This window comes from Lissotriton helveticus, chromosome 9 (assembly GCF_964261635.1).
Source record: "Lissotriton helveticus chromosome 9, aLisHel1.1, whole genome shotgun sequence".
Classification (NCBI taxonomy): Eukaryota; Metazoa; Chordata; class Amphibia; order Caudata; family Salamandridae; genus Lissotriton; species Lissotriton helveticus.
This window is the reverse complement of record NC_136070.1, coordinates 466,914,189-466,940,907: the sequence shown is the minus strand read 5'-3', so window position 1 is coordinate 466,940,907 and position 26,719 is coordinate 466,914,189. Positions and strand designations below refer to the sequence as shown.

Here is a 26,719-nt window from a genome sequence, read left to right as displayed (position 1 = left end):
CTTCTTAATGGTTTTAAATGAGTTTTTAACCCACCCAGATTTAATTAATTAATGGAGGGTGTATTAATTGTATCGTATTTTAAGATGTGTTTAGTGTATTTAAGTTTATGTAATTTCAGATGTATTTTATTATATGTAATGTTTGAGGACCGTAAATTAAACTTGAACATGACTCCTCATCTTCATAGCGCACCCACTCATCTTTATGAAGTGGAGCAGAATCAATCTCAATATCAAACAGTATTGGAGTGGTAATGGGGGGCCAGCCCACGTGCACACAATTGAATTACTGTTAAAAGTACCAAGCCCCCTCAGCAAAACTGTACTCAAACTATTTCAGCCTTTAATAGGCGTAGGAGCCGAAATCCGAATGTATGTGGAGGGTGTGCTCACTCCTCCAGGGGCCGTCTATTGCAGCCAGTCAGGCGTTCTGCTCCAGCATACTTTCCTCCTAACGCGGCGAAAAAGAACAAGCGCTGACCGATCTCGGTGTGTGCAGCCCAACACGAGCCCAAAAAGAGCCCTATGGGATTGCTTGCGCTGCGCACGTCGGTCGCAAGCCACCCGGCTCCTGTGGTGTGTACGGGCGATCAGGGAAGCCCAGGACACCAGCATGTGAAGCGTGCGACTGTAAAATCGGTCAAAGTCAACCGCCAAGCGGTTCGGTACACTCGCGCCGAGAAGCGCGTCATTAAAATGAATGACCCCAGCAGCGCTGCCAACCGGGGCGAAGTCCCATCACAATTCGCGAAGCACGCCTTAAAAAATACAAATAATCACACACAAAAAACGCCTAATACGTTCAAATTCGATAAACGGTATAAATCGATAAACAAACCATACAATTTCAATTCATTGTAGCGCTACGTGCTATGTAAATTTGTCATACACCATAAATATAGTACTCAGTATTAATATCGTATATCATAAGGAAGTATTTAGCTCTGCTGTGAGCAGCAAAGAATGAGGATGATGGGACGGTGTTCATGGCTCTTATTGGGGGGGTCACACCGACTGATACAAAGAATCATGGACAATGTAGTTTGTGTTAACTAATTGAATGTTTTATTGGCTGCTGTGATTTACAATTAAAGCAAGAGCTAGCATAATCCGAAGCCTCCGGTCCTGTAATAGAATTAAAGATGCATGAGGTTGATTCAAGACTAGAAGCCTTGGTGTTCAGCGTGCACTCACATCTAAATGCACAGTCTGTGGGCTTCTAAGCAGTGCTTTGGGCACCAGCACTCATTATTTTACAAATTGAGCACGGAAAACAAGCATATTTATAAAATTATGGGGTGAAACTGTTGTCTTCCCAGACAAACCTGCCCTACAACATCCGTTTTCCAAAAATCACGTTGTCCTTCATGCCTCAGCACCAGCACTCACAGGTGCATACATCTCTACTAAAAAAGAAAAAAAAATCAGAAACACTAGACCGCCGTTAATCAAAAAGCCTGGACAACGATACCAAAAACACAGCGGACATATTGGGTGTATTTCTACAAAAGTCGAATCTGCTAGCAGATTGAAAGGATTCACCACACCTAACATGGCTGCTACCGGAAGTACCAACGTGCGTATGAAAACGGTTCTTTCGTCGAACGGTTTGCTTTAGTCACCTTCCGTGACGTGTCGAACCACCAATCATAAACAAGAAGTTCCGGCCATCCATGGCAACTCCTTTGTGGGTCTAACAAATGGGCGTAGGTTATAAAGCTGTCAGTCAACTATAGGTCCCGCCCCCAAGCTCAATGCCTTCTAGCTCTTTACGAGAGGAGGCGGAGGAGGAAGCCCGACTAATCGATCTGCAGCAGTGGGTAGAGTTGGCGGTTGAAGGCCGAAGCGGCGAGCGTGAACCGGGCCGACGAACCGTGCCGAATCATACGCAGGCCTCTTGCATGCCTCTCTCTTTAGAGCCCGACTGATACCCACGATGTGAGTATTGATCATCGAAGAACAAAGTAGTCCCTCGGATGGTAGACAAAAATCTGGACTACTCTTCTACCAGAGCGGGGCACTGATTTATTTCTTGACAATAAGGCTTGGGTAGTGCCTCGGTTGGTCTGGGACGCTTTAACTTCACTGCCGGTGGGAGGCCCGCTCTTTCCTTAGTTGAGGGCCTCACCTCCACCTCCCGCTCTCTCCCCGCCTACCGACGCTTTTTGAAAAAGCCGCTGAGCTCCTATGAGGGAGACGTTCAAAATGGCGGCGCTGCGTGCCTCGAATGGGGGGGAGGGGTGGCCTGGCAGTGGTAGTTGAGCAAGGCGGTCTATTCCGCTGTGTTAACGGCAGAGCCTCTTTTAGAATGATTTTCATTCTTCCCTCCAAAAGACCGCATGGACTTCAGCCCACAGATGGGAGCGCACGTGATTGTCCTTTTTCTCATCTAAATTTTTTTTTGTGTTTTAACTCTTAGACAACCACGTCTTTTCGTCCTAAAATTAATGGTTATTTTTCTACGTTTTTGAACATTGAGGAAGTCATTGTTTTGGTGCCAGGCATAATTTCCTCTCAGCTGTTTGTCTGATTGTCAGTGCTATGCATTTTTGACGTCACGTTTGCGATGTTTGTATACGTACGCGCGATGTTTGTATACGTACGCGCGATGGGGTCGTTTCTATAAAACTGATCCCTTTGTGTGTTTTATTTCGTACCCATAAAATGCATTTGTACAGCGATCCTTGTTCACCTTTTTCATTCAAGATTAGTCATTCTTTTGTGTTGGGAAGAATGTAGTAAGCAATTGACCGAAGCATAGGCACACGCTGGAAACGTGAAAATGCTGTACTCTTTCTGGTGTGCAGTTTATTTAGTCTTCTCTTCCAACAGGACATGTAATACTTGTATCCACTGTGTCCACCTCTCAATAGTGTAAGGGCATCTTGCTCCCATTCCACGTATATATTTTACAATGCATCAGTTAAATTAAATATTTTGCATTTCCGGGGTTAAGTTACAAAAGAAGCCACTGAGTAAAAACGTGTTTTATTGACTCCCGCAAAAACGTATTTGAGCAAATGACGTGTAAACTGATGGGTTTTAAAAATTTCTCTGTGGGGGGCATTTATACGAATATTTCCTAATTTCAGAAATGTCCATGTTCATGCGTAGACCTTTTCTGTAATACCGATCATGGTGGTATCAGACCCCAGGATATTACGTCACGGATCAGCACATTTTGCACGAATTGGCACTTATGGGAAATTTGTGGCACTTTATTTAAAAAAAACAATGCCCCCTGTGTCCGGCGAGCACAAATTGAACAAAAATAAATGCCAACCGCACTTTGCTAAGGTCGCGCCCTGGGCGGAGACAAATTTGGTGCCCTTGCTGATGGTCATGAGTTAAATGAGGCAGCTCGGGGGGTCTCTTCTGTGTTCACTGGTCACTACCTGGATGAGTAGGGACTGGCCCCAGAACACACCCCTCCGGGCTCACCTAAAACACTGATAGCTGAGCTGCCTCAAGCAAATTATGGTTTTGTTGATGTGTGCCAGAGGAGGAAGGGGGCTAAAAGGGGCGTTAAAACATCGCCCACCTTATGATAATGAAGGACCAAAACCAATTTAAGCTAGTTTATCAGATAGAAACTGACAGGCAGAGACAAGTTTGGAGCAAGATGAGAAGGGTGCTGCTGTTGGCATACCCTTATTGCACACAGCTCAATGTGCCCCTCGGAAAATGGGCGCTCTGGGCCCAGCACACCCATGCTAAAGGCCTTCAAAAATGTAATGCCACCCAGGGCCTGCTGCATACCTTGTGTGCGGCAGGTCCAAATTACAAACAAATAAAATCCTCTCCTGAGCCCACCACACAGAGGGCAGGCCCAAAACATTAAAAAAAAAATTACTGCCACTATGGGCATGCCATTTGTGCAGCAGACCCAAATAAGAAAAGCCCCACTGGGTCTGCTGCAAACGGGGTACATAACAGGCCCAAAACATAATATCCAAACCTGGGCCCACGACATAAAAAAAAATGTACTCCTAGGCCCACCTCATACGGGGCACGCAGTGGGCTCAAAACATTTATGAATGTGCCCCATGGCCAGCCCTGTGTGCGGCGAGCCCAAAACAAACAAAAATGTCCATTGATGCACAATTAGCCGGGACTGAGATAACCACCTACCTGGTGGTCTCCAAAGTGGGTGAGGTCAGGTGCAGCATGGTCGTTTTCGACTAACCGGAATGAACAGCAGGGCATGTGAAGAGTAAATAAACATCCAGTCACCTGTCTGCTGTGAGGACCCTGTTTCTATTAGCCCAGTGGCAAGCCACTGGACCATGCAAGGGAGGGTCTGCATTCCTTTAAATTTTACAAAAGTACAGATTTCACAAATGTATTGCAAATCACGAAATCCTGGAGTCTGTCTAATGGGGACATTGTCCTGACCCGATAAAGTAAAAATTGAAGAAATCCATTCAGTAGGGCTTAAAATTTCTTTTTATTCTTTTGCTTCATACAAAACGTAGCCAACGCGTTTCAAGAGCGTGATTTGACTAAGTCACTGATGAATCCTACAAAGAATACGTCTGTTCGTGGAATCTTTCTTTTCAAGAATCCAGGATTGAAAAGGATAGCTACCTTGTTGATATACTGCTAACCCATCCTTTGTTTATTTACTACTACTGTTTGTCAAGACTGCGTAGTTAGTTGTGCCATGTTCCGCATCCAATCTCTGTGGTATAAGTAATACCGTGAAATCGTATAATCATCTCACCGCATAGTGGGTTAGATGTATTCTTTGTAGGATTTATCAGTGTCTTAGTCAAATAACGCTCTTGCCCTGAAGAAGTGCTCTGGACTAAACGCGTTGGCTACGTTTTGTATGAAGCAAAATAATAAAAAGAAATTTTAAGCCCTACTAAATGGATTTCTTAAATTTTTACTTGATGATTACTGTTTGATTTGGGGAGTGCTGAACCAGTGTGCTTTATTGTAAAATTTTGGCCTTTGAAGTCTAAGGGTATGTGGCTTCAGGTTCCTGGCACCCAGACTCTTTGAACATTAAAAGACCATAATTGTAGATAAGTGCAGTCAATTGTTGCCTTGTACCCTGATGTTCTATTGTTGCTAATTGTCCTGACCCGACAAGTGTCTCCTGTTTTTGTTTTGACACTTCACTGCCCACAGGTCTCCACATGCTTTCCCCACCTGTACTCTGCATCCTGAGAGCAAAGGGCATCTGCTACTAGCTGGTCTTAGACTGGTGGAACCTGTAACTCTTTCCTCACGCTATTGTTTTGCCATACCGAGATATCAAAAGCCATCGTTTTTCTCTCTGAGGTAGTTGACATGCTCCCCCATATCTTTGACGCAGGGCCATTGTGTCGTGTAATGCAGCACATTTTATGATTGTATTACTGCACTAATTTGTGCCTTTTTTTATACCTATTCACACTACATTGACATTAGCACCAGTTTAATATCAAGGTGAAGCACATACAGCAATAAGCAACCGAAAGGTGACATATGTCAACATATGTGCCCCTTTGAGTGAACGTGAGGCAAAAGCGTATCACTTTCTTCACCATCAACTAACTGGGAGCGGACAGCACACAAACCCTTCAAACTGGCATCCTTGGTAAGTATGGATTTCCTAGTGACATCAAAATGTCCTAAGTTGGCTTGCATGCTATTTCCACCTTTACCATTTTAACAGCCTCAGCACATTCCACAGAACCATACTATTTCCGTAGATTTGAGCAGGAGTCACAACAGCAGCACTACACTTGCAACATTGCAATTACATTTTGATTAGTACTCTGATAAACCCAAAAATGATCTGACCATGTCTTTGTCTTGTGGTGCAAGTGCCTGGGATATAGCTTCAGCCAGCTCAGTTTGGGGGCTGATGCCATCCCCCAAAATGTCCTAAATAGGTGACCGTGCCACCCCTAAACAGGCACTTTTAGCTTTGAAATGAAATAACAGCATTTGTTAAGCACACAGCAACCTCCGGAGAGTTGTCCGGGGGCCGGTAGGAAGGTTAAGCGAGCTATTGCCCAGAGTCACATGGTGCTGGCTAACTTGCTGCCGGCACCAGGTATCGAACTGTGAACCCAGTGGTCCGGAGTCAGACACACCTCTTCCACTTTTCAGGGTAAGTCCTCTATACTTCAGCCAGGTAAGCACTTTTTTGAGAACTACATCACTATTAGGTCTATCCTTGGTGTACACTAAAATGTTATCTTGAAAGTACAAGACTGGCTAGATGCCCAACAAAACCTGTTTCATCATCCTCTGGAAGCATACACCTGCCGCAGCCAACCCAAAGGGCATTCTAAGGATTCACTAGTGTTAAGCAGATAGAGGCTATTCTCCTTATAAGTAATGCTCTTTATTGCATCCACCAATAAGTAACAGCTACAATCCACCTGACTCAGTGGTTGCCTGGCATACCACAAACTTCTACCTGGTGCCTCAAAGACTCCATACAGTTAATGGGGCAGTGGTAGATTGCAACACACTGGCACAGGGGCAATAACGTGGGATCATGGCAGATATCTGGATTCTGGTACTAAGGCAGGCAGGGGCAACAAAACAAGTAATCAAAAACTAGCATACAATGACATTGGGATGCTGACAGTCATTGAAGGCACAAACAGCTAACAATGGACATCCGCACAATTAGAACTATGGTTCCAGCTAATAATCCTACTGCAGTCGTCCATGCTATTATTATTTTTCCTTGTGGGAACTGAAACTTAAGTGAACAGGTACTATAGCCAGGCACATTTCCCATTATCCAGTCCTGCTTGTACAGCCTGGCTCTTACTCAAACGACCTGACTGCACACCACTGGATTTTAGCGCCCTCTTAAGACCGAGAAAAGTGGCAGTGCCATTAATGATGGAAAGAAGTTCTTGATTTTTATTTATAACCCAGTGAGCATCCTGAACAGGTCCGTATTGTCTAAAAAGCAACTACTGCTTGCTTATGTCCTTCAGGACGAGGGTCAAGTTTACATCCTTGTCCACTGAAATCGCGGGTTCTACAGCTTTGCTGAGATAATTCCTTCTGTAAAGCACATTATCTCTTTGAGAGTGTCTATTGGCACTATGGGCAGATGCTTGTTATCAAACTCGGTGGTAATAATTGTAGTGAACTCAAACACATGGAAGGATAAGTGGACCCTAGATGCTTCATTCAAATGTGTCCACAGGATCAGAACAGATTGTAATTGGATGTTAGTCCACTGGGCTACCTTTCACAGGTATTGAGACAATTCAATAATATATATATTTTTTGTCATCTCACCAATAAGCATCTGCAGAACTTACATGACGCCGTCATATAAACGGAGCACCCTACGGTGACTGCACTTGCTTAGGTCAGACCAGCCCCTTCGATGATGGCTTGGTGTAATCATTGGACCAGAAGGTACCAGGGAAGTTTTATATAAATTTTAAATCCCGCCCCCAGATCACTAGTGCCTGCCAAATATTCACTTCGCTTTCCCTAGTTTCTCCCTGGTCCAGGCGGGCCAAAGCAAATGCAGCTTTAAGCCAGTCCTCACATCTCGGGCGTCGCAGCTCTTTCCACTTCAAGCAAATCTCTCTCCGGGCCAACAGCACCAAATATAACAACCCTCTATGTAGCTGCAGTAACTTTCTCCCGGACACGCCATCATCTCCAAATATTACCAGAGATATTCACCCCTATAATGACTTTAAAAATACCACTCAGTATACCCTCCACTTCCTTCCAAAAAGCCCCATGGACAGTGCATTCACAGAAAATGTGAATGTTGGCATTAAGGTTACGTCTTGGACATTTGGGGGAGGAAAGAGGGACAAACTTGGCAATTTTTGCGGGAGTGTAATAGTCTGAAAGAAGTGGTTCTTCTTTAAACTGGTCGGTTTAACATATTTGTAAAGCAGTTTCAGGGAAGGTTTATAAAAGCCTGAGATGTTGGACTCTAGGGGAGACTGGTTCCAAACCTCATGTTGGGTGTGGGGGGGTTCCATGTCATCAGCTTCCATGAGCTTCCCTTACCAAATAGAAACTTCTTTCTTTTTACCTTGCACCGTTTGCAGTAACTGTTCCATTTCCCAATCTCCCCTTATATCTTCCTTTTCCGCTGTAAACCAAGAGGCAAGCTGCGGATATTTAAACATAGAAAGGCTACCCCCACCTTAATCCTTAATACCTCCCATGGATATAGTCCTTCAGGTACAAGCTCTGACCAGGTGGTAATACCTGCTCTCTTTATTGGGATTGCAAGACTGTCCTTCAAACAGGATGGGGAGTCCCAGATATGGGCAAACTCTGAGTAATACCCAATCCCCCCATCTACATCGGACCTTAAACCAAATATCCAAGGCAGACCTAAGAACCTTCAGACGCATCAGTTTAAAGAACCTTGGTACACCAAACTTGTATAGAAAACCACCTTCTCCACGACCTCCATCGTAACCATCTCGCCCAATAGCCTCTCCCATGATGACTCATCAGGTTTTACAAGCAACATCCTTATGTTTTTAAACTGAAAGGCGATAGCATACCAACGAACATATGGAAGAGCAAGCCCTCTCCGTATGAGCCTCAACTTTTTCCAAGACAGTCGAGCTCCCTTTTCAGCCCAAATAAAGCTTCCAATTTTACTTTGGATTTTACTGGTGTCCTTACTGGGGAACGCTAAAGGGATCGTATTAAATAGGTATGTCAACTTGGGGAGGATGACCATCTTCACCAGGTTAACCCTACCAAAGATTGTCAATGGGATGTTCTTCCATCTGGAAAATAGACGATCTATCTCTTTACTGTCTTTGACACATTTTATGTTCTGCAGACCCCACTTGGTGAGAGCGCAGTAACATAGGTGTCATTTAGTGCTTGAGTATAAACTGAGAACAGTTGTCGTCAGGATGGATCCCAGGATAGACAAACCAGTATTTATCAGGCCTTGAAAAAGAATGTACATGTGATCGAATCTGCAAGTCTGGATACTTTACTCGACCCAATTTTAATGCACTTGATCCGTAAACTGGTCTCAAATGGTGTGATCCTGGGCAAATATTTTGTTCACAAAGTCTGCATTTTTCGGTATGTGAAAGAGCACCTTAATAGTTGTGTTCAGAATGTTTGCTGCTCAAAAACCCATGTTTGATTTAATAGATAAAACTTTTGCCCCCTGCATATGACTAATCTAGCCTGAATTTAGGGTACACATGACACCTGACTTGCCTCTTTGTTCACGAATAGCATTGTCATCAGGGCGTGGCAGGAATGTTTCTCATTCTTGTTTAAAAACTTTTAGTAAATATATTTCCAAAGCATTGTGGTAGCATACTGTAATTTACAGGCAATGCATTTTCCATTGAAAAGGCAACAAACATTTCCACTGACGTATTAATAAAACTATGTAGTGTACAAATATTTGCTGAAACCAGATTTCCACACATTCTTTTGCACATCAGCAAGTGTTTTGTTCCTGTTAAAATCAGTTTCCATTTCACTCCAGAGTGACACAAAAAAACCTTTTCTGACTGCTGATACAACACCAATAACCAGCAGCAGTTTGTAAGAAGACCGGAGCTAACGTTTGCCCTGTTTGAACAAACAACAAATGTGACCATATAAAAACAAGATTTAAAGACTTCTTTAGTGCCCATCCACTTTCAGAATGAGCAGAAAACCTGTTATTTGTCTGCTCAAGATCTCTCCTGAACTGAACAGTAGCCGCTAAAATAAATCCCCCTGATCTAGTGAGTGGGTGCGTAGATTTTGCTACACTTAGTCATTGGTACGGTTGCATGTCTGGAATTTTGCACAACATAGTCCTATTTCTACATTTGTTGCGTTCCCATTCTCATAACTGAGTATCCTCATATGGCCGTTGGCTCCTCTGGAGAGCAACCAGAGGAAATGCTCTCGGAAAATTAACTGTTTAATGCCTATGCGCTGACTGTGCATGGGTGACTACATAGTATACTTGAGGCAGACATGGGATTAGCCAGTGTTAGTGTTTTTAAGGTCTGTGTTGTCAATGTCCTTTAGCTGCTAGAAGGCCTTGTCCAACCAAAGTCCAAAGGCAATGCAGCCCTCCCCATTCATCCATAAGTTCCAGAATACTCATCTTTGGGTCCAAACCGGTTTCTCTGCCTACCAACTCAGTTATATTCTGCCAATGTTGTGATACTACTGGGCATTCCCACCTTACATGGAAGAATGTGCCTCTGGAGATCCTGCACCATGTGCAGTAAGGACCCTGAGCCTGGCGCATCTTTCATAGTCTGGATGGATGATAGAGTATGTACTTAATACTTAAACTGGAGATGGCGGAGTAGGAGGATGTTGCCATTTTAGCCTCTGTACGTCTAATACCGCCACGTCATTTTCCCACTTGGCATTTAGATCCACGAAAAGATCTGGGAAATTGTTTAATAAGTGATCAACTTTGGAGATGCCCATATTCCTCAAGTGTTTAGATATTCTACCTTACCTTGCACAGTAGCCATCTAGAGCATGCCCCAATTGCAAGTAGGCGAAGCACAGTGATGTTTGCAGCCTATCTTCTGCTGGCAGGTCAACATCCGACTTAATATGATCTTGAGACCATACAGCCCCATTTGGGACATTCTTATCAAATATTAGGCATGAAACACCTTCAGACATGCAGTGTGCAGGAGTCAACTAACCTTTCATAAGGGTCGGGACACACTGCCATTTGATAAGTCGCAGTGCCTAATGGCAATCTGGGACCAACGGTATGGTTTATGGGAGTGACTAGTCATATGGCAGAGCTAGCAGGTTGTACTAGTCAAATATGTCTATCCCTAGCCTGAAGCCTGGATCATCTTTTCTCCATAACCAGGCAGTTGTTGGGACTAGTTTCCCAGCGGTAAAACTTTATATTGGTTGCTACAAATCTATAGATGGATTGGTCTTATCAGTACAACGTTTTTATGAGCTCAGTGTAACAATCGACTAGAAAGATGCAATAACAATTCGTTCTAATTTAAAAGTCATTTATTACAAGTTAAAAATCAATATATAGCGCATCAAGGCAAAACATTTAAAAGGCACTTCAATGCTGGATTTCATTTTTGGCATACTGACACGACCAGTCAGGACGTACTATCTCCCCACTCGTGAGCAATATAAAGTGAATAGGGTTCTGTTCAATTGGCTGATATTTTTGGCTTCATAAATAAACTTTCTCATATACTGTGGACAGCTGAAAAAACAAGGAATGACCCACTACAACCATCATGTTAACTATTTTCGAATTGAATTAACCTCATTCAAACTGTATATACATAGTTGAAGCAAGAAATCACGTTTGCTTCAGGTATAGCTAGCTACCTATATAAAGTCTTTTCTCATCTTTAGTTTACATACTCACCGATGTCCTAGGTTTTAACCACTAATTGTTCATTTTATATAGATTTTAAAAGACTATTCTAAGTCACTACAAACACGTGACAATTTTAATTAAGTACATAGCAGAGCCCTGCAAGAGATAACCTAGGGTAATTATATCTGCGTTTTTTAATTAACCTAATAAATAAGAACTAAATCTGGAGAAGTCGGATAAAGAAATAATAAAGTTCAATTTCTATTGATTATCCTAGGGTACTCCTTGACCAGACAACAAATAAATAGACATTGGACCATATATCCGATACGACTGACTACTCTAGTAAGCTTTTAACTTCTAGGTTATTGAATTTCTTCTTTTGCCCTCACAACACGATCCGGGTGACCTAAGGCTTCCTACCTTTCTCATCTGCTAAGATTCACGTTCCTTTTCTTCTTATTTCTGGAAATATGCCTGAAACCCCTCACTGTTCTTTAATGCGCACATGATAGGTGATGGTCCACTCACTCTGCAATGTATCAGGAGCTGCAGTGTAACTCTAATATTATGTTTTAGGTATGTGTGGCTTTTCCTGACAAAGACGCAGTTTGCGTCAAAGAAAATTACTCTTTTTACCACGACTTGAATTTTCTCTATTTTTATGTAACTTTTTTATGATTAAACATATGTATGTATATGTCAATTACATACATAGGACTTGATGTGTTATATATTGATTTTTAACTTTTAATAAATGACTTTTTTTAATTAGAACAAATTGTTATTGCATCTTTATAGTTGATGGTTACACTGAGTTCATAAAAATTTTGTACTGATGAGACGAATACATATTTAGATTTGTAACAACCACAAAGTTTTAATTGTATAGTAATGTACAATACACTGTTAGTGCCCTGCCCTAGGAATTGCTGTATCAATTCGATAGGGGGTCCTTGTTATTTTTCACAAACATTATATTGGCCCAACCATGACCTACATCATAAGCTGTATGACTGCCCTTGCAGCTGGTAGCTGTTATGGGTAGTTTTGCAAGTGTACACTAACGGGACAGGGAAATCCCTTTGTAAAGCGCCCCAACCCATATTCGAAAATGTCGATGTCCCCAGAGCAAGGAAGTGAGGTTTTGCTTTCAGCTTCTTCATTGGCACATGGACATTTCCATATAGGTATAAAAAGGAGTCTCCCGCCTTCTGTATGGAGGTTGAGCCCAGGGAAGAGGGATAATCTCTTAATAAAAACGTATGTGGACTTTCCCCAGCCGACCCATAGGCGTGTCCATAGATGCCAAGTATATACATTCTACGTGGAGTGATACTGTTAGGGTGTTAAATGAAAAGCACGTCGTCCGCATATAAGATTCCAGATTTTCTGAACCATCACCCCGTTGAAAACGCTTTTATTGGTATTCCAATCAGCTGGCAGCTCCATCACTAAAGGAAAGAGCATATGGGAGAGTGGACATACCATTCATGCACTTTTCTCCGTTAGGAACGGGGCTGAAAGGGATCAATTAACCCGTACTAGATTGTGCAGTATCCAGTTAGTCTCATAGGAGTATGATTGTCATGTAAAAAAAAAAGTAGGTTTGAAGACGATAAGTTCTTTTAAGAAATTATTTTGAGGGCCAGGCAGACTGTTCTCCGCGGAATCAAGGTTTGACAGCTTGGCTAGATCAGTGTGGAACGGTCTGGCTGTAATTGGGGCCTATCAATGTCTCTGAAGGCAGGAAGTGTGTGGAGGCTTGTTTAGTCCGTGCTAAAGTTTTACTGCAGGCTAATATAGCATTCCAGAAACAAAGTGAGAAAGTGCTTTGATAAAAGCTGGTTGTTTGTTGTTTTGCTGTGGTCAGTAGCCTTTACGGTTATATTGTATGTGCATTGATTATTGGATGTGGAGAGACTCATTATCTACCCCCTAGTTTTGCGTTGATAGCGGTGTTGGGCTGCTTTCTACTTTGCTTTTGCTTACTGGAAAGAGGTGCCCTCCAACGTGCTATTGTATGAAAACTGAACTTTTTAGGTCTCGCGACCTACGCGCATCGAGCGGAGCGAGAATTCAAGCGGCGAAAACATCATGAAACCACCAGCTTTTTGCTGGTGTTTTCATGGCGTTTTCATGCAGTTCATGTGAACCACGTGACCTACGCGCATCGAGCGGAGCGAGAATTCAAGCGGCGAAAACATCATGAAACCACCAGCTTTTTGCTGGCGTTTTCATGGCGTTTTCATGCAGTTCATGTGAACCACGTGAGCAACATGCACGCGCATTCACGGCCAGGGCTTCTCCTCCCCTAATTATTCATGGCCGGCCGTACTTTCAGTTTCCCGCTTCTCCTCCCCTAATCATTCATTCCCGCCCGCTCACAGCACATCAAAGGGCTTCGCCCAGCGTGCGCTCTGCATTCTCTCCCCAGCCAGCTTCCCCCAGGCCGTGTTCCCTCATCCCTTGCAACTTGCCGTGCTTTTGAGATAATCACTTGGATGGAAGTGAACCACAGGCTTTTTCATTTACTTGTATTTTAATTCCATTCATCTAGGCAGTTCTTAAGTTCTAAAAGTATACGTGCCAGGCCTAAGAAGTCTACCACCTGCTGCCGAGTGTCAGAGATTGCTAGTTAGTTACCATGTTACTTTTGATTCCACCTTGTGCGTCTGTCATCCCCTCCCTACTCTCTCTGACGCTTTATCTCACTCTTCCAGTTTGTTTTTCATCCCTCCTTATTCACTCTGCACTGCTGTCCGCCTCCTTCCATTCTCTCTTCTCCCTTTTCTGCCGCCTTCTCTCTTGCTCTGGGTCACAGTCCGATAAAATAACAAATAGTTACGTTCCAGCCCTCAGAAATGATCGCCGTAAGCCCCAACTATAACCTCCTGCTCAAATTGAACACTGATGTAGTAGTGCTTACTACCCCTGACGAGGCAGCAAAGCACTTTATGCCAAGGTTAGTGTATGTGGGCTTTGTGTTCTCATTCTATGGCATTTCGGAAAGGTACATCGTTTTAACTGGCGGTGTCATTTTGTTTGACGGCATTATCGCCTATGCGCCGAGGGATGTTTTCCAGCTGCCGCCAATTTTATGTGGTGAAATAGGGCATTTTGCGCAATTCACTTTTGCTAACTACAAATGATTTTACGAACGACTGCAATCCATGTCCTAACTAAACTTGATATTTAGTTAATCAGTGATGCGTTTCCGTGCCCGAGTCACCGCTTTGATCCGTTACTCCTTTGAGCGTGAAAACGGTCCGTTGTGTTCCACCTCCGGCCGCTCGGCTCTCGTGACGTGCACACAAGTGTTTTTGCACAGTTGCACATTCCTAAGTCATGATTGGTTCACACGCGTGTGCTTCCGGCTCACTGCCCCTCCAGTGACGAAACAGAAAATTCCCAAACACGGTGAGCTGGTAGGCGGGGGTGGGAGTGACTGATATTTATGACTCGCTTCTTCCAAGAAAACCGGCGCCCAGGTGTCATCGCAGCTTAGCTTTCATCTCAGTGTGTTACCTCTTTCAAAAGAAGAAGAAACAAGCGGTGGCATTGCCAATAGGTCTCGCTTGTGGGACCTTATAAGTATTTAGTTTTGCAGCACAATATCCTTGTTGCATAATCGGATATTGTGCTGCAAAACTAAATACTTATAAGGTCCCCAAGTGAGACCTATTGGCAATGCCAATGCTTGTTACATCAGTTGCAGAAGGCTGGTTGTAAAACCTTGATGGAATGCCCCTGACTTTCAAAGTAGGAAGTGTTTGCTCTTTTTCTAACGTGTTAAGCAATGTTTATAAATTAAGTTTACAGTCTATTTACTCAGAGTAAGAAAGGGCTATTAAAATGATTTTCGCTTGCTTGTTGAGCATTACAATTTTTAATTGTATTTGCCGTTTTAAGAAACCTCTATTTTCTGTAGGATTGTCATCCAATTTGTAGCAGTAACTGTTAATATGAAAATGATTAGCTAACGTAAGTAGCAATGTGTAAAACATGCCTGTAATCGCCTATGCTGCTTGAGTTGCCTTCCATTTCTGTACAATGTTGTCACCCGATTTCAGTGGTCCTGGGTATACGGAAGATACTGGGGTATACAATTAGAACCGCTTTGGATCCCAGAGTGAAGCCTAAAATGCCCTGTACTACCTTTTCCTGAAAATAGCACAACGGTATACATTGGTAGCTTTTAGAAAAGGCTTAACTTTTAGATCTCGTTGACTTTCTATGGATGACAAAACAATTCGGCTTTTCAAATTTTCAAAATATCTTCCTGCATTTTCAGTCTAACTTATTTTTGAGGTTGTAAAGAGTATAGGCTCCAAATGCGTTATAGTGCGTTACAATAAGAAAAGGAAAACCATAAGTTCAAATGCAGAGTGCAAACATCAGTGGTAAAATACAATTATAATTAAAGGATCTCAGATACTTAATGATAGATAATATCGTGATAAATCATTTTATCTGCATTTTACATTTTCTAACGGGAAGGAATAAATAAAAGCAAACTAAAGCTCAAGTCAGCTGACTAGAAAAAAGTGGATTGTCTGGAGAAAGCAGTGGCAATTGATTGGGGATGCGGGGTAGTAAAAACAGTATGGCAGAAGACAGGTTGAAAAATATGTAGTGAACTTTTGAACGTGGGAGCTAAATCTGTTGAAAGAAGTGAGTCCCAATTTAAAATCGGGAAAAAGTGCAGTCAGACAGAATAGAATTGCAAAATTTGGAGGAAGAACAATCAGATGTCGGATATTTTCATATTTTTAATGCAGGGATTAAGGGAGGGAGCATGTCTGTTTCAGAGAGCGAAGATGAATGATTTTAGTGTTTGAGAAATGGATGTCTGAAGAGTCATAGTGAAGCATTGTATGCCACAACCACTCTTTAGCACATTGTTTTACAACCATAAAAACACGATTTCAGGTAGTGTAGAAAGGTGAGAATGAGGGATTTGTTTGAATCAGTTGCTCCTTGAAATGTGATTTCATTGTGTTCTAGCTCTTGTACATCGTTAAACTTGTCCGAATCCTATTAAGGATACTTAAGTAGCCGGTCACTCTGAGAAGCTTCTATATAGATCACATTGGAATTACAAATGTGGGAAAGAGTGACCCTGGTAACTGGTTCCGTAGGCTATTATAAAGTCTGTATTACAAAGGTATGAGAGAATCAGGAACAGCTGTCAGAGAAAAGATGTCAGAAAGGAATGGGAGACCATGCTAAATGCTTTGTGTAGGGTTATTACACATTCATTTTTATGTACCACATACATTACCCAAAAGTTCCAAATGGATCATTACATAAACTATAAGTTTCAATAATCTGGTGTAGGTACATTTAAAAGCCATGGACATGGGTTTATTGAGTCTTACAAAGGTCATAACATGTGCGTAACAATGGCGACTGGTGCCACATGGAAGGCGGAGGCTAATAAAATGGAGGCAGTAAATCTCCGGGCACAGATCAGTGAGGAGACTAAATCAAAGCGGTCAAACCTGGAAAGGTTAGCTATAATGTCTTTGAGGGAAAAGGGATTTCAGCTCTGATCGAAAGATAACATTCCAAATGTTTGTGTATAGGTTTACTGGTAAGGAGTTTATATTGTGGTTGTGCTTCCTGAGGAGAATTGCACCAAAAGCAGTTTATTTTTTAAAGATAGGGTGTCCGCAGCAGTGCTTAAGCATTTCGCAATGGCCTAGTGCTAAAAAATACCTACCATTTGTCAGATATCTGGTGGGCATGTGTAGCCCCATACAGTAACGCCTTCCTTTTTATATGGCCCTGGATTCATAAATATCAAGCAGAGTTGATCAGCATCAGTGAAATGTGGTTGTTCCCTTTTGGCCCCTCATGGAGCCTTGTTCAACCAGTAAGCAAATGGTTTAGGTCTTTAGTTTACTCTCTGGAGTAGAGCGATGCCTTCTAGCAGATCTGAAGGGCAGTCGAGTCATTGATATCAGTGACTGGACTGATGGGCTGCAGTACCTTCGGTGCAGTATTGGTAGGCATTTTGACGTCAATCTTCTTGCAAAATCTTGATATTCTTTTCTGGTTGACTCCGGGTCACGGAATTAGACTGCTGCATCGAGAGAGAGAATTTAAAAAAAGATTGGACAAGCGTACTGGTGTGGGGTCTTCTCAGGATATTAAATCAGGCATGGATCCTATTGTGTTGGTTTTAGGTTATGTTGGATAAAATAATTTACACAAAGTAAAGAGCCAAATGTTTGACTTCAGTGTGTTCGGTGATTCCAGGGTTTTGCGTTTTTTTTTCTTCACATATGTCTTGCAGGTCGGGGAGTGCATTAAAACAACCTGCATAACCGATTATTTGCTGTTTGTCCTGAATTTTACCCAACCTCCTCTTGTGCTGCAGGTTGTGATATTTGCCTTTGTGCATCAGCGTTCTGTGCTGAGGGTACTTTCTCCTTCAGAAAGAAATGCAAGATTTGCTCCCAAATCTGAATCGGCTCCTATTCTGGTTAGCACAGAACAAAGAGTTCACGTGGACAGTCAGTTTTCTTTTTAATTAAACATGCGCTTCTAAGTAGCCAACCCAAAAATTATTTCCGTGTGGAATCATTGGATTGAATACTGTGGACCAGAAATGGGAAGGCGTATGAGAATGTTTTTCAGAAATTTGGCTGCGTGACGTTGTTTGCAGCTTGCAGACTTGAATCCTAGGTCTGTGGAACTAATGCACATTTTTCTGATCTACACTGTGTACATTCACATTTCCAAAATGTTAATACACTTTTTTAATTCCCTTTTTGTAAGCACAACACGATGGACCCATGCTAGAAATCCACCCAAAAAGTTTCATCCCCACTCATGCATGGGTCCCGCGGACAAAATGATCAGCTTGAGATGTTCCTCTGTATATTTTCTTTCACCCTAAAATAAACTTTCACAAAGTTTGAATCGTTGGAAAGTAATAAATGTTTCAGTTCTTTCACTTAGGGTTGGGCCAAAGGACCTTTGAAGCTCCCACTGAGGATCTTTAGCTGCAAAGAACATGGCTTTTTTGGGAGGGACCACCACCACCATTGGCTTCTTTGGGAGACACCACCATTGCCATTCAAGTTCCTGACACTGAGATGCATGCCTGTTTTGCAGATAGCAGATGAGTCGTTGTAACCGTAAAATCATCCTCCAAATCCATTGTATACAATTTTTCAGGTTAGATAGTGAATGGGAAAAATGTATGCCCAACATGTCTCTGTTGAATTTGAGACAAACCCATCACCTGGTGTAAAACTGAGATAGTTTGGCACGTGAGCGATAATCCAAGTGCACACAGGAACAAGTCTTTGAAATAGCACATGATACGGCATGACATGGCTGCCAGCAAGATCATGACCCTTGCACACGCATCATCACTCCCTGCCTCTTTTTTCAGTGCTTTATTGAATCAGAAAGACGTTTGTAGTTGAAGCACGCCACTAGCGATATGCATTGACAAAGCCAATGGGTTGGAAAGGTAAGACCTATTCGCTTTAACAGTGATTGGTTTTATGACGTGGGGATGGCTTGCATATGTTTGGCTGTACAAATACTTCGATCTTTTGGATGACTGGTTGTTCAGAGTGCCGCATATAGTGTGTATGTGTAGAAGAAAAGTGTTGGGTAAATGTCAGTGCATAACCTAGCATTTAGGTTAATTTGTTCCTAATAGGCCTTGCGATTTAACATTGTTGGATCCAAATCTGCAAGTTTTGATAAACCGGATGTCCAACTTTTAACCCACAAAAGAATGATGCAGAAAAAATAAATATTTCCTAATGTCTTAGATTTGCCGTTCATCAAATTAATTTGGTTTACTTGAAAGGCCTTGATGCCTGCAGCAAGCTAAATGTTTTCATGCCTTTTTTGGGGGGTTCATAATTAGTTTTAGCGCTTAATCCAACCGGGTTGCAGGCAATTCCATTTAAAATCATTCATGCATAAGTACTGTAGATCAGGCTAACTTTGATGGTGACCCAAAATGAGGCTTGATAGGATATGCTAAGCAGTCATTTAGGCCTCCTCAGCCTTAAATATCACTTAAGATTGGCTTTTTTATTAACTTAAGCCACACTAAGATACCCTGTTGACTTGCACTTTGGGGTCTTTTTTTGTCTTGCCTTACGTCAGTCTGAACTTCTAATGTACTTTCAAAGCATTTGGCAAAAGGAGAGTTCATATGTAAGATTAAGACGCTTCTTTCCAAGGTCCGCCTATTTATTTGCTATTGTTGATTGATGCCCTGTTAGAAAAGGGAAAGATGTAGGCGGAGTGCCATGTTTTGAGATTAGCCACTGAAATGACGTGCAAAATGTCATCACTACGTTTCATGTCCGTTTTGCGTGTGTGCATTCCATTAAAATCTGTTCTTTTTATTATTTTGTAGACATAATGTTCGCAAGAGGCATGAAGAGGAAATGTTTTGAAGGCGAAGAGGATATCGAAGGAACAGTAGCTGGCTTTAGAACCATACCTTCATACAATCTCCAAAGGCAGTCTTTGTTAGACATGTCCTTGGTCAAACTTCAGTTGTGCCACATGCTTGTGGAACCAAACCTTTGTCGCTCTGTGCTCATAGCTAATACTGTTCGGCAAATTCAAGAGGAAATGACTCAAGATGGCACTTGGCAAATGATCAGTGCTCAAAGTACAGGACAGCCACCTTTGGACAGATTGGTTTCAACAGACATCCTTTGTCGTTCTTCAAAGGAACATGAAGGAAAACAGACTTCTGGTTATAGTGAATATGAGGAAATTCAGACACAAGAAATAATTTCTGATGCATCAGCTGTCGGTGAAGTTCAAGCACCACGAATCCTGCAGAACAATCTTTGGGAAATGGAAAACCAGCAAGAAAATAGGGGAAATTTTCAGAAGTCAATAGATCAGATATTTGAGACATTGGAGAATAAAACTCCAAATTCTGTTGAAGATTTATTTTCTGATGTTGACACTTCTTACTATGATCTTGATACAGTGTTGACCGGAATGATGGGGAATTCCAAAGTTGGCCACTGTGATGTCCTGGATAACTTCACAACTCAACCTACGACAAATAGTAACTGTAAATCAGAACTTAATGAGATTGACCATATTGTAGAAATTCTTGTTGAATCTTGAAACTTGTGTACACACTAGTTAAAATGTGCTTTATTAAGAGACTTGTACTTCATTGATAAAGGAATCGGTAAATGCAATTTGCATTAAATGCAAAGCACTTCTGACGTTTTCAATGAAAAGTTAACATACACGGTGTTTTGTTATGATGTATTAGAATGCAAGTTTTTCCTGCATTTTCAGTTTACATTTTTTATGGCATGAAGCCCTACAAATAACCAACAGTTTCAACTCTTTAGAGATTTTTCTGTCCAGAGAATCCAAGCCTCTAAATAAAGTATGGCTTAAAAAGGAAAATAGACAAATGTGGTCATCTATTCAAGTGATTAATTGAATACTCCCTGCTGTACTACACTCCTTAGTAGCTGCCTGGCCTGTCTAAAAATGCATCACAAGATCACCATTTCTGCTAAAGCAGATTGAACATGGTGCCTTTGACTTTTGCCCTTTTAAAGGCATATTCCTGGAAATCATGGCCTCTTGTATTGCAGTGAATTTTTTTTTTTTTTAAGAAACTTTCTGTATACTTTGTTTACAGAGATTTGCCACACTCTTTAAACTACATTATGCTACTTATATGCAGTATTTTAGATTTTTCATCTATTTTCCTAAAAATATATATTTTACTATTCATCTGGTCAACTGCTATTTTTATTATAAATGCGTGTTGACTAATTTTGAAAACTTTTCAAGAAGGGATTTTTATTTTTTACTTTTTTTACTTGATGAGCTACATTGTAGCCCACTTTAAAGGATGAACACTGTAAATACGCAATTTTATAAATTGTATTTGCTGGTGTAAGCGTTTTAAGAATTCTGTACTTTAAATAGTATCGTACTAACTTAGAAAGTTTATTTGTGTATGTAGCACACCTACACATTTATGAACAGTCTTATTGTAATAAATGTGTTCTGTGGAGACGGACATTTCATTTTTGAAATTCTGTTCAAGCCATGCTTAATTTCAAAATATAAATTATGCTTACTTATTTATGTGAATGTCAAGCGAGTGTGTATCTACCAGCCAGAAAACAGTTGAAAAGTATCTTGCACTAATTACTACATAGTGTTGTCGGGGCCTTCAAACACGTCTGGTATGATATCACTGTTATCTTGTCCTTTCTCTCCACTATGTTTAACTTTTCACTTAACCTCACATAATTCAAAGCAGTTCAACATGGGCTATGTATTTGCTTTGTATACAATTCATACATTCGTTATAGGGTGTATTTTGCATATCTGGCTCCTAAGGACCATTTTACAAATAGATAGGTTATGTTGCATCTCTGAGCTCTAAAGTTAGGTTTACATTTGTACTTGACGTTGGAAGCTGATGTCCAATTCTAGTAATTGTTTTTCATTTCTGGTGTGAATGGAAGTACATTCAGGATTTATCTGGATTTAATTATTAAAATATGCAAAAAAGTCACCTGGAGAAATACAATCTAAAACTGCAGGCATGTTGTAACCATTTTGCCTTGTTCATAGATGCTGACCTAACTTGTGGTATTCAGTCCTAAAGGTTGCTACTTTTGACGGTACTCTAGTATTTTTTTGTCTCCCCAGGCAGTAAGTATGCTCAGTAAAATGATCAGTATGCTAAGCTGGGGACACATTTTGAAACCTCTGCAGCAGCAATTATAATGGCTTCAGTGGTTTAGAAGTCCTGATTAGTAAAATGTCATTTTGCAAGTTGTCGTTAACATCTTAACAGGCTTATTTAGGCGAGAAAATGTATGTAGTTGGAATATTTAATTGGGCGGGGGGAGAAGGCGGCTAACCCTTCAGTATTTATCCTGTTTTGAATTCTGTCCTGGAAGTATAATTTAAGTCAAATATCTGAAGTGTTGGGTAGCTGAACTGCCATAATTTAAAAAGGTGCTTTGGTTGGCCTGCATTGATGCAATGAATTATCATAGTATTCAAAACATCATAACTTGTATTACACGCTGGAAAGTTTTCGAAACTCTTATTGCTTAGACTGATGAAGTTCTGTTTACTGTCTACATAACCCGACTGTTGTCTCCTTTTGTCCAGGATAATTTATTGTTACCTGGTCAATTTTTGATTTCTAAAACTTAACTTAATTTTCACAGTGGTTACCAAGTACCTTTTCAAACAAAAGCCATCTGAAAACTGGATGTTATACCAGTGTTCTAACACCTGTAAATTTCTATGGACCCATAATGAAACTTGTCATACCCTGTTTTTGTCAGTGAAAGTAACTTTCTTTATTTGTATTTAACTTTACCATGGGGGAGAGGTGGTTACCGTTCTTAAAATCCAATTTAATTGATGTAGCATAGTATTTTATATCTTGAAAAGTGTAACACCCATAGTTTATATTAAACTTTATGCATTATTTAGCTTTTATTTTTATGTGGTCTTTTTAAAAAACCAACTGGATGTGCCAAATAAGTGTTTTGGGAAAATTCAAAGTGTATTCCTCTGTACTGTACATTTTGGGGCTAATTTCATATGAGACTGTTTTGGACCTGCAGCATTAGTCTGTCCTGTTCACTGTTACTTGGACCAATCACATGGCGCCTTTTTTCCCTTTTTGCCACCTGCAAGACCTGAAGACCACAGCATTGCTACTCAACTTCTTTAATTCCTGAAGCTGCCCATCTCTTTACCCCAGGGACACCTACTGGGTAAACCCTCAACCATAGAAGTACGCTGCATTTCCAGCTCAATGGCACACCCTGCGATTATGCATCACACTATTAACTGTGATACCGTGGTGTACCGAGAGCATAGCGCTCTCCTCTCCTAAATACATGGTCTCCGATCCACAATTACCATGCTCCTTGTCAGTTTGTTTTGCAAACAGTGCACATAATTTTGATGTACTGCCCAGGAGTATTGATCTGCTTTTGTTAAAAAAAAATTGGGCTGGCTGACATCACATACACAGTAATCCTCCTTGCACTTAGTTTCCCAGAATGGAGCTAATCAGCTTTACACAGGAACAGCAAGTCTACCAGAAATGTGCCAAACCCTGCAAATTAATGCTCCTACACTGCTGTATCTTCCTGGAACCCTACCCTTTTGTTCATTGTAATCCTTATACCTCTTTGCAAGCTAATATTTGTGAATATTTTGAACATCATTCTGTCACCACCTACCATTACATTTCTTGGAGACTTAAGTAGCTGGTTTAATGTCCAGACTGGTGGTTTAAGAGTGCACTAGTCTTGTGGCGTTCTTTTTAAGACCGCTCGTGAAGCAACCTTCGCCCCATTGCAGTAATATCGCTCTCCCTCTTGTAATCTCTTTTCAATTCAGACAGTCAACAAATCCATATAAGTTAAAAAGTAAATGGAAAATCTCCCCACTCTCAGCAATTCTAATCCTCAACCTTTCTACCCAAAGTTGCATATCAAATCCCTAAGCACCATCCTGAGAGCTGGTTCACTGGCGGTGTTCCGGGACAATTCGGGGTTATTGTGCCTCTATTTGTAACAATAGATTGCCACAGGTGTCATGGGGCATCTCTGCTATGAGAGCCCAAACCGGGAAAAGAGTACCCCTTTTAGCACTTAACTCTCAGGAGGGGGAGGCAAAGCGTTCCAAGGATGACCAGTAGGTCCATTTTACTAGGGACGCGAAACTCCGCAAAACACAAATAATGGTCAATATATCAATGTCCAGCTAGTGTTAATATTTTAATACGCATACAGTTAAGTGAGATGCATGAAATTTAAATGGAAACATTTGAACGGGATTTTTATAATATAAAACTTGCATATTGTATTGGAGTGTGTCTTTTTAGGAAAAAAAATCAGGCCCGAGTTAGGCATTGACTTTGCACAACATACCAGTTCAGGCATGTTCTGTCACAAGATTGTACAATTTAAAAACTGGCACACAGTAGATCTGCTTTTTACCATGCCATATCTATGCCTTCTACATTTGTATAGCAGGTTATCTTTCATTGTTTAAAAAGCTGTTCCAGTGTTCATATATTGGGCTAAAGCTAACGTCACAGCTGTTCAGTGTCCATACTTAAGTTCCATCTCAGCATGTTACTTGTGGGTTGGAGTACTATGCCAAATCCCTTTTAACAGCTGACCTGGTGCTGAAGTCTCAGATGGTGCCTTTCAACACATGAACCACCCAAATGTATGGTGCAGGAGTAAGATAATGGATCGGGGTCCTTTGGGTTCTAATCCCGAGTGCTCTGCATATCCAAAACGCAAGGCTGCTTATAGAGCAACAAACTGGACAGTGCTTCTCTCACACACACACACACATCCATCAAAATGGGGACCACTGTTACGTCCTTTCTGTGAAACTGCCAAAACATGTTGCAGTTCTCTTCATTCCTGGACTGCCAACATGCTTGGCAAACGAAACCCAATGACTGGTCAACTTTTCCTGCTTCTTGAGACACCTAGAGCCTCTGGGCAAATCCGGAGATTTGTAATAAACTACATTCAAGATGCATTTTCGAATTTCGATACTTGTATACAGAAGTTGATATGGTTTTCAGGGTTCATTGGGGCCTCCACTAGATAGCACTGGGGCAACTAAAGGTTCACTGAATAATGGACAAAAGGCTTTACCACAGGCAGTCACTGCTCATTTCCGGATGTCTCACACAACAGACATCAATTTACGAAACCATCTCAAAATACGGAGGACCTGCAAATCTGAGAGCGTTCTTGACCAAGTTTGAGGGTGTCAGGATGAATCTGCTGAGGAAGAGGAATGAGTAATTGCAATGTGGAATTAGGTCATCGGCAGCACCAGAAGGGGAGAGTATGTGGATACTTTTACATGATACCTAATGTAGTGGTCTAAGATGTGCACTAAATTGTCAGACATATGTCCATCGTTTGGAGATATCTGTAACCTTTTTAAATGGTTCATTGTATTGCTGCTTGTGGTAAACAATAAGACAACATTTTTTTTATTAACTTGGCAGGCATCAACAGTGAAAATATTCTCTCCACAAGCCTGCGCTATGTGTCTGCTCCCACAGCAGCCTCCCTATATGGAAGGTTTTAAATGAAGATAATTCCCTCTGTAATTGGCCATTTTTTTGTAAAAGGCCTTTTAGCCACCAACACGGAGAACTAATTATCTCCAACTGGCCAATCCTACCAAGTGAATTTCATTAGGCATGGGGCTCGAAAAACATTCATTTGCAAGTGTGTATCTGGCATTTTTTATAGGGCTAACCTACCCAAGAGGCTGCAGAGAAAACTCATGTATTGTGATAGTGCTCCTTAAAGAGGTGAGCCTTCAGTTCTCTTCTAACTTTTAGGAGTGTTTGGGCTGTCATGATTGATATAGGAAATGTTGTAGTTTTTCGGAGCATGGATAGAAAAGGCCCACTTTATATATATATATATATATATATATATTTATTGTTTGAACATCGTAGTCTATAGTATGATATTGGCCTGGCGTACCATGATCCACGAGGGATGGTTGGCATGTTTGCAGGTATGTGCCGAATTTCAGTTAAGGTGAAGGAAACCCTAAATCAAATTTCCAGTCTCATTCAAACATGTATCCTGGTCTGATTGAGGTGCCAGTCCGAAAATATTACATTACAATTAGTGCTTGCAATCTGGACTTTCACAGTATTTAGTGCTGTTGGTTTAGGGGAATCTGGACTATATGGGTTCCACATCTAATTAGGTCTTGTCTACTAGTACTGTTATGAAAAAAAAGTTACTCACTTAGCCTTCACGTGTATTGCACATGTAGCTTGTAGTCTGCTTTCAGCCCCTCACCCAGTCTGTCCTCTGGCATCAGGACTTAAACTAAAAAGTAAGTACTGGTGGTTTCTGCTTACCAACCAATTTCAGGGAAGCAGTACAGTGGATGAAATTCTTCCATATCAAAGGCCAGAAACGAGAGGACCGAAAAGCAAAAAAAAAGGTAAATTACACATGTAGAATATCCTTACACTCATCCGTATAAGTTCCCCTAAATTGACTTGTTCTTGGTCGTCATGCATGGGAGAGCCCACTTGACTAAGCTGAAAAACATATTCCATAGCAGCCATTACTAAACAGCAGTAAACCTAGACTGAATGTAATTTGCATACAGCCACAAATGGAGTTCCTCAAAGCGGCTGTCAAAAGGCTCTGTGACTTTATCACTGGCTTCAATCGTACCAATAGAGCTGTAACACTAATTAGAACATTGGAATGTTGGAAGCTCCATTGAAAACAATGGAGTGCTCTGGGCTTATAATGGCTGGTATAAACCTGGAGCTCCAACATTCCAATGTTTCTTTGTTCACAGCTCTGGCTGTGAACAAAGGCT

General features: G+C 41.3%; 1 protein-coding gene across 1 annotated transcript; it reads left to right on the top strand.

The window, feature by feature from the left end:
- The first annotated feature begins 1,741 nt into the window (after positions 1 to 1,741).
- Positions 1,742 to 22,807, top strand: CDCA4 (cell division cycle associated 4). Its single transcript, XM_078660291.1, has 2 exons — positions 1,742 to 1,938; positions 19,704 to 22,807. The coding sequence occupies exon 2, from the start codon at positions 19,709 to 19,711 to the stop codon at positions 20,435 to 20,437; it is 729 nt and encodes a 242-aa protein (XP_078516417.1). The 5' UTR covers positions 1,742 to 1,938; positions 19,704 to 19,708; the 3' UTR covers positions 20,438 to 22,807.
- The last annotated feature ends 3,912 nt before the right edge of the window (positions 22,808 to 26,719 follow it).

What these genes read in the sequence shown, in the direction of transcription:
- CDCA4 (XM_078660291.1), top strand. Translation starts at nt 19,709, where the DNA reads ATGTTCGCAAGAGGCATGAAGAGGAAATGTTTTGAAGGCGAAGAGGAT.